General features: G+C 38.9%; 1 protein-coding gene across 8 annotated transcripts in view; it reads left to right on the plus strand.

Moving 5' to 3' along the window:
- Window positions 1-12512, plus strand: part of RBMS3 (RNA binding motif single stranded interacting protein 3) — a 702269-nt gene that overhangs the window by 677771 nt on the left and 11986 nt on the right. For 4 of the 8 annotated variants that reach the window (XM_042955148.1, XM_042955152.1, XM_042955154.1 and 1 more), the window contains 2 exons: window positions 5922-6002; window positions 9122-9249. In XM_042955148.1, coding sequence (XP_042811082.1) covers window positions 5922-6002; window positions 9122-9249 — 209 coding nt within the window. Of the gene's footprint in view, window positions 1-5921; window positions 6003-9121; window positions 9331-12512 lie in introns of those variants that run through there. The other 4 variants (XM_042955149.1, XM_042955153.1, XM_042955156.1 and 1 more) reach the window with 3 other exon arrangements.

Below are 12512 nucleotides of genomic sequence, written 5' to 3' on the forward strand. Positions count from 1 at the left end.
TCTCTCTGGATTATGTTTAGCACTGCTCTGGGAACTGGGTGAGATAATATAGATTACATACTCCTAAGAATTCTGGGCTTCCATTTTTATCAAGCCATCCACTGGCCATCTTTCCCCCTTGAGTGCTTTTACTCCTAGTAAATGAAGTATATGTTGCTATCTGTATTCACCTCCACCTACACTTCAGGGACAATTATTTAATTTTACACAACTGTCTGTTATTTCTACCTTATAAATTAATACTAACATAAAACATTATGAAAGCACCCATTATTATTCTTCTGGATGAGGATCCACGTCATTCTCCAGAATGACTTCTCCAAAAGTAGAAATAATATAGGAGGAATGCACAGCGGGAGTCCATGTAGGAGTCCAGACTTTTCATGCCCTAAGTGGGCACTCTTTCTCCAGCTTTCCTTCTCTCTATGGATGCTCTTTCATTCATTGAGTAGCATGGAGACTTAGAAGATATTCTTAGATTTTCACTCCAGGCAGCTATTTCTACTTAGTCAAAGCAAGCATGTGAAATGATACCAACTTGCCACCCTGGGTCCAGGTATTCTCCCCAGCTCTGAGATGATAGAATTTTACAAATCTAAGAAACATGGCCCTCGCACTGCAGAATACCTCTATGTGAGGTAACACCGTGCATCTCCCCCAGCCACTTAGCCAACCCAGGTTGTTTCCTATAGCCTGAAGCTTTTTAGAAGAAACTTTACGGTAAATGACCTTGAAAGTAATTCATACTGCATTCTGCTAGCATTACCTACCATGATACTGCTTTCTTTTGCTCAGCTTCCTTTCTGAGACACATTTCTGCAACTTTCCCGTATCCTTATTGACTTTCCAGGTTTGATAGTACCTGGACAACTCCCCTTTCTGAAATTTGTTAAGCAGCTTTAAGAATTTTATAGCAAGGAATAGAAGCACCAATTTAAAATCTAAGCAGTGTAAAGACAACTCCAAATGAACAAGTGTGATAAATTATTTTAGGAAATTTCAAAAATTCAAATGTAGGAAATCCCTTGCTCTACAAATCATGAAATGAAAATTTCCTCACGGGAAATACATAAACATATTTGTTTTGCTTTGGTGGGGGAAAAGAAAGTAAATCCAGAACTGAAAATTTGGAGTTTTGTTTCCTCGGAAATAATCAATGATTCTACAGTAACAGAAACAGTTTGTTCTAACTTAAATAGGCAAAAACACAATTCCTCTCCAATTTCACCATTTTTTTTCCTCTCTTTGTATGACTATCTTGGTGATGCAGTGTCTAGACTTCTTGGAACAAGTAATGGAGTCTGGAATTTATTCTGTGGGTTTGAAAATGGCTATTCAGGTCTCCTTCAAGCTTACGTGTGAAAATCCACTGCTTTTAGATTTAGAATATATAAAAAGAATCAAGCTGTTTACCAAGAAAATAAAATCTCTCCATTAATTTCTAAACTTTGAGTTGCTACCAACAAGGAAATATTGTATGGACTTATCCATTTTACCCATATCATCTCATTGGAATGTGGTTCCCATCCCCCATTGTATAAAAAAATGCAAAATAATTTGTAGTCGTGAAAGAATGGTTGCAGGTATTTTCTAGCTTTTGAGACATACCAATAAAAGACATTAGCCTGAAGGATATGCATCCATTCTTGTTATGGTTTTAATAAGTAATCCATGGGAATTTATCAAGTCAAAAGGGCAGATTTTTTTATATCACAGGGCATTCTGTTAGTTTTTTGTCATTTGTTAGCTGGATAAAGTAGAGGAAGTCTCTGAGGCATCCAGATCTAAACAGTGTTTGTGCAGCCTAGATTATTAAGTCTGACTGTAGTTGATCTATGCTCTTAAGGAAATCAAACTGTGCTTGCCGAGAAAGTTCAGAGTTATTTGTCACCAATTACCTAAAGCTGAGAGTTGATCTTACACACAGCTGTAGCCATTTCCTGTAAGAATTTGCTCCTAATTTTACAAAGCTGTCACTTCTTGAGGTTTCACCCTAGAAATACATGTCTACTACTGAAGAGTTTTATTGCAAAAGTTTATCCAGAAACAATAGTCTTATGGGGGATAAAACTCCACAGTATTGACTTGTTTAGAGTAAGCCTATCCCTAATTTCCAAACAATGTTCTCAAGCTCTATTGTCTTTTATGTGATCAAAAAAAAAAAAAACAAAAAACAAAAAACAAGGCAACCAGAAAGATTTTTTTTTTCATTAAAAGATACAAAACACACTGAACCGAGCTGATGTCATTTATACTACAAAATCTCTCTTGGTTCTGTTCAGAGAAGCAGCATAAATGTAAGTTAAATTATGAAATAAGTTAAACATACAGAGTAGCCCTCCTGGAAGGAAACTAGGTATTCTGAGTATAAAGTAAAATAAATTAAATGGCAATAAAAATATTAACCAAAGGCATATTATTCCATGTTTCTTAATTGGATCTCCAGTTTCTATATGCCATTAACAACAACAACAAAACCAACTTGAATATGGGAACAATCAAAAGGAGACTCTTAGGACATTATTTACTTAATTTCAAAAGTAAAGAAGTAGACAAGTATCTCAATCATGGGTCAGAAGCCTGAGCTTTATTCCCATTATGTGGGGTCTTCGCTTCTCAGTCTAAGCTAAGATCATGGGTGAAGCATGCTGCCTAGCTCACAGCAGTGTTCTAAAGACAAGAAGAGTATGAATTTGTGTCCTCAGCAGTTCAGTTTGGGCCATGTTAACAACTTCACTGAATAAAATGGGAGTTGTGAAAATATACTAATTCAGTTCTACTGGACAAAACACGGATTAGGTTTTGAATTACTGAGTTATTTGAAGAAGCTTAGCTAAGAATCACATAAAATGCTTTTCATTAACTATGCTGCCTGAAAATTCTAGTTTGACAAGAGTGAACCCATGAGCTAGAAAACTAGTAAGCATTGCTCCAAATGACCCAGGCCATGCCCCTATTTCTAGCTCACAGAAATGGCTCCTGAGGGCTACAGACAGTGGAGCAGGGACAGATCAAAGTAGTCCTATAGGTAAGTGCTAGTGATGTCCTATTTTCATGGAAAGGATACACTTTCATGTATTAGGCCCATTTGCAAAGTTTAGAACCACTAACTTTGCAAGAGCAAATACCTAATCAGTGAGGTATTCTTTTACTAGTGTATTACAAATCTTGGAAAACCATCACCAGAAGGTAGAACATGAGCCTCCATAGGATCAGCTCTGGTCTTACAAAAATTCATAGTTGGCAAAAATATATTCTCCCTTGCTACAAATCTAAGACTTCTGAGATTCAATTAAAGAAGGATCTTTTCAAAGTATGTGCCTTAGAGCACTAGTTCTTTTTTTTTTTTTAATGTTTACTTATTTTTGAGAGAGAGAGAGAGGGAGACAGAGAGAGAGAGAGAATGAATGAATGAATGAATGAGCGAGCGGGTGAGGGGCAAAGAGAGAGGGAGTCACAGAATCCGAAGCAGGATCCAGGCTCTGAGCTGCCAGCACAGAGCTGGACATGGGGCTCGAACCTGCATGGGGCTCAAACCCACGAACCATGAGATCATGAGCTGAGCTGAAGTCGGACACTTAACTGACTGAGCCACCCAGGCGCCCCTTAGAGCACTAGTTCTAAGCAAAATTAACAGGTGGCTACCAGGAGGGAGGGAGGGAGGGAGGGAGGGAGGGAGGGAGGGAGGGAGGGAGGAAGGAAGGTTGGTTTAATCAGCTTTAAATAGGCTGCTCTAAAACTTGATTTCTCGAAGTTTTTATTCTACATCAATATCACAAAAGAAGACACATTCTCCAGCATTGCCAAAATGCACTGGAAAACAGAAAGCTGTTTTCTCAGTTGAGCTAGCATTCAAAAATAATAAAGAGAATGCTCAGTTAAAAGACTTTATTAACCTATATAAGCAAACCATCTATCTGAAATGGCCAATGAACTGTTATTCCCAAAATACATCCTAGAGCAGTTTTGTTGGCAAGGCAGATACCTGCCATAAGGCTCTAGATGTGGAATAATGTTTGCTGAAATGTAACTCCAGAGTTCTATGCTTATTTGAAAAATTGATAACCATCGGATACCTGGATGCTTATATCTGCTTAAAGACACAAGGACAATGATGAGCAGAGTTGGCTCAAGTGTGTGTTTAAAGGTTATATAAATGTATTATGGGGATGGTGAAATTAATATCTACAATGAGCTCAGAATTATTAACAGCTAAGGGAAGGGCATGCAAGATTCATAACTGGAAACAGAAGGCTTTCTTCTTGTATCTTTTTCTTCAGCCATTGAACAATTATTTATTCAACATCAGGCATGATGTGGTTTGTTGGAAGATACAGAGATGTGAAGTTTGGCCCATCCATTTAAGGAGATGACAGTCTGAACAATTTCAATAGAAAAGTAATGGAAGCTGTGAGAACACAGAGGATAGGGTATAGGAATCTCTGGTGATTTTCAAGTATGAAGCTAAATTAGTAATATCTCTAGGCCTTTCAAATAGTTGCTCTTGGTCTAAGTTACAAGGTTGTTTTGCATAGATACGAATTGAACTTAGTTGTTATTAGTGTTACACAGTTATCAGTTGCTACATATGGATTACAGAGAACAGTTGGTTTGTTTGATCTAGGGTTGTTTCATTAAGGCTGTCTCTATTTTTATTTTTAGCAAATAGACACAGTAGGATGGTTTTGAGTTTAAGATGGAGATACATTTATTCCAAAGTTGCTTAATTGCTATCATTCTCCATGAATATTAAACAACAACAACTGATGAGCTCATCTCCATTCAGATATTTCCCTTGATTCAGAAGCATCATGTCGCTTAGATACGAAAGTACCAAGATACACACAAAATGTAGTAATTTAGGTTTTACATATTTATGCATAGCATTCATCTTTGAACTCAGCAGATTTAGAAGAATAAAGGGTCGGAGGCTTGCAATTTTCCATAAAAATCATTTCTCTAACCTTCATGAATGGAGAAAACTTGTCTTCAGTAGATGATTCTGGTTCTGATGTTTTGTGATGTTGGTCAAGTTTAGAAGCTCCATAATACAATTGACTCCATAGAAAATTCTATTTTCAGAGAGTAGAATGTTGAATTTGCAAAGGATATGTGTATTAGAAATGCAAATATGGAATTTTTGCTCATGTAGGTGAGCAAGTTATCTTCTTGGGGCTCCTTTTATGAAATGAAAAAATGCAGGTTATTCCCAATGCATGTTTTACTGATACTACAACTTAGGGAGAATTGGTTTGATTGTGTCATTGTCCATCCAAGTGAGGAACATTTGGCTAATTCAAGGAGTTGAAAAGGAAATACTGACAGTGACACAATAATGGAATGGGGGAAGGACATCAAGTAGACTTTGCCAGAATCTGTAATACTATGTCATTTGTACCTAAAAAAGGTGATATGAAAATGACAAAGTGAGAACATGTGCCAAATCTAAATATTGCTACACTCATAGTTCTTGCATTATTCCTCTATTTTTATTTTTCTTTTAGTTAGAAAAGAAATGTTTGCTAACAATATGATGATTCATTCATTCAACAAATGATTTGTTGAGAGCCTACTATGTGATAGGTGCTAGCAATAAAATGAGAAGAAGACAAAAACAGACATCATCCCTGCCCTTATGGAACGTATGTTTGAGATGTGATAATGAAATGTTGGGATCTAATGTAGAACGTTTTAGAACATAAAATGAGGGAAGGGGGATGATGCTGTGGGCTGCTGTTGGTACTTAATCAGTAAGCAAAGGCCATTCTATGCTGATAGAAACTGCCTCATTTTTTATCGAAATAGAGTTTAATGGTGCACTGCCTGTGGGCCACACATGTAAAACAGTTTCATGTGATAATCTACTTTTCTTGCCGGTTGCAATCTCAAGTTCACCTGCATTTTTCTTTGATTCCCTCTAGTATATGACTGCTGCGGCTCCTATGCAAGGGACCTACATTCCCCAGTACACGCCTGTGCCTCCGACAGCTGTTTCTATTGAAGTAAGTCTGTCTCTGTCTTCTAGAAAGACGTAGGGATGATAAATCTTAGCCATGTATACTGTGGTCCCCTATAACCCAAGCAATCCTGACATGTGGTTTTGTGCTGCTCTAAAATTTGAAATTGCAAGCTCACTATATGAAGTACTCGAACATGCTTATGTTTTGCTTTGCACGCGAAATTATCTGATTTGCTATAGAGAGTTAAGAAGGGAGTATCATTTGTATATTTGAAGTTCAGAGACCAGATCACTACCCCCTCAGATGTTAACCACAAATACTCATAAATAGGGAAGAGAAAAAAAAGTTGACAACTATTTCAATGAGTTTGCTAGTGCCTTGTTACTCAGAGTGGTCCCCAGACCAACATCATCATTGGCATCACCAGGGAGCTTGTTAGAAATGCAAAGTCTGAAGACACCACCAAGACTTACTGAATCAGAATTTGCATTTTAACAAGATCCCTTGGGAATCTACGTTCACATTAGTGCACTGGTTCTCAAACTTTCCTGCTTATTATTTTCTGCAATTGTTTAGAGAGCTTTAAAAAATATTTACGCCTGGGTCCTATCCCCAGATTCTGATTTATTTGTCTGCCATATTGACTGGATGTCAGGATTTTTCTTTAAATATCAGGTGATTCCAATATGTATCAAGGATTAACAACCACCGCTTTAGTGAATGAACCTTGGCAGCCTTGTAACTTCCTATAGATTAAAAAATAAAAATAAAAAAGTTGCACCATTCTTACTGTTCTGAATACCTCAAATGCTGAAGTCATCTTGTCTTTGGGACTTTGGACTCAAAGGGAAGCTTTGTCCCTTTTCTTCTCTCTTTCCATTGGGTTGAATCCAATAACATGTTGAGTACATGTTATTTTACTCAACAGAGCCAGCAAGCTACATAGAAAGGGAGGGAGCATACAGCTATGGAGCTAGTGGTAAAAAACTTAGACATGTATATTTCTCTCTAGTTCTAGCCATTATTGTCTCTTGCCCCTCATCCTCATCTCCTGATGACATTTGCCATTATGGTCACAGTGCATTGCTTCTCTGGAAGTCCATGCTATTGCTGGGACTTCTCTAGAGTCCATGCTTTTGCTACTCCATGAGTTGGCCAGAAACTAGGGTGTCAGCACCCCTCCACATGGAAGTCTACCGTGACATTTTCAACCTCTGGAGCGACAGAGTTTGGGAAAATCTTTGCAGGATTGGATTTTACAAAACATTTGACATATTTGTTTTGGGGTGTGACAGATGTTTACTAGTACCAAAGTTTGGGAAATACAGAAGTTTAAGAGGACACCATCGTGTAATTTAGGAAACCAGGGAGGTCCAATTTTGAATCTTTTATGTGCTCTAGACCTGTGGGCCCCAAAGAATGTGTCAGTATTAAACAGGTTTTAACTGGCTTTTCAGAATTTCAAAAGACTGTGATTAAAATACGTGTGGGTTTTTGTTTGTTTGTTTGGGTTTTAGGGTTTTTTTTGCTATATTTGGCCATCAAAAAGCATCTAGGTCATCAATTAATGAATCTAGATACTTTAGGCACTTTGAGCATGTTTGCATTTCTCTTTGTCTACATTGACATATGGATATGTTTATCTACAGAATTGGAGCATTTTGATGACTATAAAATAATGGGACACATCTGACAGTGTGACTTATTGGAAACAGTCTAATTATAGTTCAAGAAGAAGTTTATCATTACAAAAAGTCTTTCAGGGCACCTGCCTGGCTCAGTAGATGCAGCATGCAACTCAATCTCAGGGTCATGAGTTCAAGCCCCACACCGGGCATAGAGATTACCAAACAAAACAAAACAAAACAAAAACAAAAAAACAACCTTTCATTAAGAAAAATGCAGGTACATTGCTTTGAATTTGTGCTTATAAGTTAAAGAACTATTTATTCTCTATGTAAAACACTGAAAATTTACCAACATCCACACAAATAAATACTTATGGGAGGTTCAGAAAAATGTATAATACCAAATAGTATATTAGGGAAAAAGAGATTGAGGTAATATAGGGAGAATTTTTAGATTCTAAGGAACAATTTTAGGGACGTTTAGTGAGGGACAGAGAGTTGGTCAAGAATGTTTGAAAGCTGACATCCCTGCAGGTGTCCAAGGCTATGAGTACAACCAAGAGAATGTTTTCAGAGAGATGCCCTTCCTACCATGTATCAAATAAAACCACCTGTGCCTCTCTCAGAATCAGACATCTGATCAACTTCTTCTTGGCATCTGTGACAAATGAGAGGGTGAGGGTAGTAGCAAATCAAAATTAAGGATATTTTTGTGTTTGTTTTCTGAAACCTCAAAATGAATTCTAGTTCATGTTCTCGAAAACAAAACAAAATAAATCAAATTGCTGAAAGGAAAGCCCACTTAACAGTATTGCTTTGAAAGAATTCCAAGCTTTTTTGCAGGTTTTTTTGTTGTTGTTGTTGGGTGGTCTGTTTGGTTCACAGTCCACTGTTTTGCCAGATCATAGAAACCTGACACACCGCACTACTCCAGGGAAATGTTTGAATATATAAGTTTTTATAGGAATCCTGCATGAATTTTTGATGAATAAATTATTATTTAGTGCAGCTATCTGCAACCAGGTTTAAAAGTTCTAAGTATGAGGGAGCCTGGGTGGCTCGGTCTGTTAAGCGTCTGACTCTTGATTTCTTCAGGTCATAATCTTAGTTTAGTGAGCTAGAGCCCGGCGTTGGGCTCCATGCTGGCAACAGAAAGCCTGCCTAGGATTCTCTCTCTCTCTCCCTTTTTCTCTGCCACTTCCCCCTCACACACACTCTCTCTCTCTCCCTCATAATAAATAAATAAAAACTTAAAAAAAAAAACAGTTCTAAGTATGGTGAAGGTGATTTTCTGACGATTCAACTGCTCTAGGCACTTCTGAAAGCAAAACTTCTTGGTGACAGATTGGAGTGAATTTCTCAGCTCTTATCAAAATGTGCTGTGGTTTTCCTTTGAGTACTTCTTGTGGCTTCATTTGGCTGAGTGCAATTCCATTCAAGCCAAATAGAAGAAGGATATTCCCTATTGTCCATCTGGAAAAAGGCCCTTTGCTAAAGCCAGTAAGGCTTTTGTGTTCTTATTTGCCTCCTTAGGGTGTTGTTGCTGATACCTCTCCCCAGACAGTGGCACCTTCATCCCAGGACACCAGTGGTCAGCAGCAACAGATAGCAGTGGACACATCCAACGAACATGCACCTGCATATTCTTACCAACAGTCTAAGTAAGTTCGGGCTACGCTAAACTCTTTCCCTCAAGATCAAGCATCTTGACATCATTCTCTCGTGTTGTGGCAATACAGACCATCCCAAAATTAGTGACAAGCATGTATTTAGTTCATGATTATGTGAGTTGGCAATCTGAGCTGGTCTCAGGTGGGTGATTCTTCTGGTCTTGACTAGAATTGCTCAAGCACCTGGGGACAGCTGATGGTCATTTTCACAGTTCTGCTTCTGGGTGTTGTCTGTTGGTTGAATAGTGGAAGCAACTGCATCATGACCAGCACTTTTCAGTCTGTTTGTGATGTATTTACTACTGCCCCATAGCCCAAATCAAGTCACATGGCCAAGCCCAGAGTTAATGTAAGAGTTCACCTCCAAGCCTTAAATACAGAAAGGGGCATTAAAAAAAAATCTACCATACATATTTTGGAAAAACTCCAATATTCCCCCCCTGAAACTAGATAGTGAGCCTGTATTCTTAAATGAAGACAATAACACTCCCTTTGCAGAGTTGCCTTGAACACCCAGCAAAGCACTTCATGAAAAGGGGTACTGTAAAATATAAAACAACGTAGAGACCTGTTCAGGAATTAAATGACAAAATAAAAATCATGTATCAAAATTACTCTTGCAAATCTTTAAATCACTTGTAAAGTACAGTTGGCTTTGTGTTGACTAATTATGTAGACTAAAACTTGAGAGGTTTGAAACCAAAGGAATTAACAAAAATTCAGTCTATATATAGATGTCTTGCTATGCAAACTATTCTAATTGGTAGGTAACAGTCAAAGCCCTGGTGGATAGAGAATTCCTAAGAGCTCCTTCCTGTCTGCAGAGTGTTGCTCCCATTTCTTGATCATTCCTCTTTGATCTCAATATGCAGATATTTGTTTGTTGTTGAAAGATTAATCATGGTAATGGAGTCTTCCACACCTAGTTTAGCTTCTAAAGGCAGTCCTCCAAATTAAATGTGCTCATAATGGGACTTAACTTTTACTATTATTATTATTACTATCACATAACAACTTTCAGGAAAGATTCATAAGAATAAAGCAGTTTGTGTTTTGTTTTTTGTTTTTATTTAAATTCACCTATAGCCTACATGAATCACTTTAACACACACTGAACAACATGCTGGTCTCTGGTCGTCTGTTCCAAGCATACTGAAATATTTTCATTCTGTTCAGAGGGTAATAATATGTGAGAAAGGAGTGGAGAATGTGTGGAAGCACAATGAGAGACACTGGTGGGAATGAGAGCTAATGTATTTGCCAGAAACACTTGGAGAGTAGGTGAAGCTTGCTTTTGCTGTTTCAGAGCATACTGAGGAAACTAGTGATCCTAGACCCTTCTTCCTAACAATTTAGTGCTCTTTGCATACATAAAAGAGATTCTTGGGGTGCCCGGGTGGCTCAGTCAGTTAAGCGTCCAACTTCAGCTCAGATCATGACCTCATGGTTTGTGAGGTCGAGCCCCCATCTAGCTTTGTGCTGACAGCTCTACTGTTACTCCCTCTCTCTCAAAAATAAATAAATTTAAATAAATAAATAAAAAGATTCTTTCATTCGCCAAGTCAACAACTATTGAAATAGTACCTCCTATGTGACAGACAGAATTCCAGACACCAGGGACTGAAAGAGGCAGGTGCCTTCCCTACTGGCTTGGAGTTTCCTTCCTGCTAGAAGTAGACTCACAGTAGACCAATCATCAAACAATCAGAATTGCAAAGCAAATATTTAAAAAAGATTCTTGTGAGGAGCCAAGATGCTGGAGGAGCATGGAAGTTTTTTTGTGTGTCTCGCATCCATGAAATACAGCCAGATCAACACTATCCTGCACTATCCTGGATCAACCATCCTGCACACCTAGAAAACTGATTTGAGGATTAACACAACCATCTGCACAAGCAGAACCACAGAATTCAGCAGGGGCATGGTGCAGAGAGGTAAAATGGGGGAGAAAGAAGCCATGGAGGGCAGGGACCTGTTTTTGCCTTTGGAGAGCGGACCGAGATGGGGGGGGGGTGGGGTGGGGGGGGAGTATGGGGAGAGCACCACACACCCCCAAAGCAGCTGGAGAGAAAGTGGAAAGCTGGAAACAGCTTCAGGGACTGAACTAAAAATGAGAAAGGGGAAAGGAGAGGATTTAAATTCCCTAAGACACTATAAACAGGGGGAGCACAGAGACTGAAATTCTACAGCTCATTATCTGGTGGAGTTCTGGTGAGAAAGGCGAATTCCCAGGAGCAGTGTCAAGACTGGGGTCTTCGGGCCACAGGGAGAGGCGGTTCCCCTGCTGGGAGGACTCCCTACAGGCAAAGGCCGCAGTGGACCCGGGATAATGGTCACATTCGCTGGTGCTGGAACAAGGTCGTTAGGGGTGAAGCCTAGAGCCAGATATCAGTTGTGATTTGCCATAATCCCTGAAATACTGCTCCTAAACCATCATGTGAACTTTTTCTGGGGCAGGATGGCACCCAGCCACAGTCTCTGGGTGTCAGCAACAGCACGGTCCCACCAACCTTCCTGGGTGCTGCCAGCACCCAGCCATTGCTTGGTGAAACCCTCCCGTAGAGGGGCAGACTGGTCAAAACTGCAGTCCCTCAGAAATAAGGGGTCAGGAAAAATAGCCGCATCCAAAATAAAACTCAGGAGGGAGGTGCTGCCTGGGGTTGGTCACAGACAGTGTAAAAGCGGGGAGTGGACGGAAGCCGAAGACAAAGGACGGGTCCGCGATTGCTGGTCAGGGAGAACGATACTAGAGACTGGGTAGCTGGATGATGCTATTTTCACCACTCCCGCGTATGCAACATACACACTTACAAACACCACAACAATCCACCCCAGTAAGCTAAGCAGCGCCATCTAGTGAGAAACGGAGCCATTACACCAAGCCCCACCCAACTGGGCCAACCTCCCTCTTCAGGAACAAAAATCTCTCATTCTGCTTAGTTTACAGACTATAAAGCACTTCATAATTTGACTTCTAGGGGAAACCTAATTTCAAACGTGTTTCAGTCTCTTCACTGGTCCATCTATTCAATTTTCTTTCTTTTTTCTTTTTCGTTTCTTTTTCTTGAATACGGAAGGAGAAAAATTATTTTTATTCTCAATCTTTATTAAAAAATGTTCTTTGATTTTTTTCTGCTGTATTTTTTACATTTCTGTAAATTTTTTCAAACTCTGTTTTACTTCCAACATTTCATTTTATTCTATTTCAGGGTATTCATTTTTTCAAATTTTCAAGTGATTGCTTTTTTTTTTTT

This window comes from Panthera leo, chromosome C2, assembly GCF_018350215.1.
Source record: "Panthera leo isolate Ple1 chromosome C2, P.leo_Ple1_pat1.1, whole genome shotgun sequence".
NCBI lineage: Eukaryota > Metazoa > Chordata > Mammalia > Carnivora > Felidae > Panthera > Panthera leo.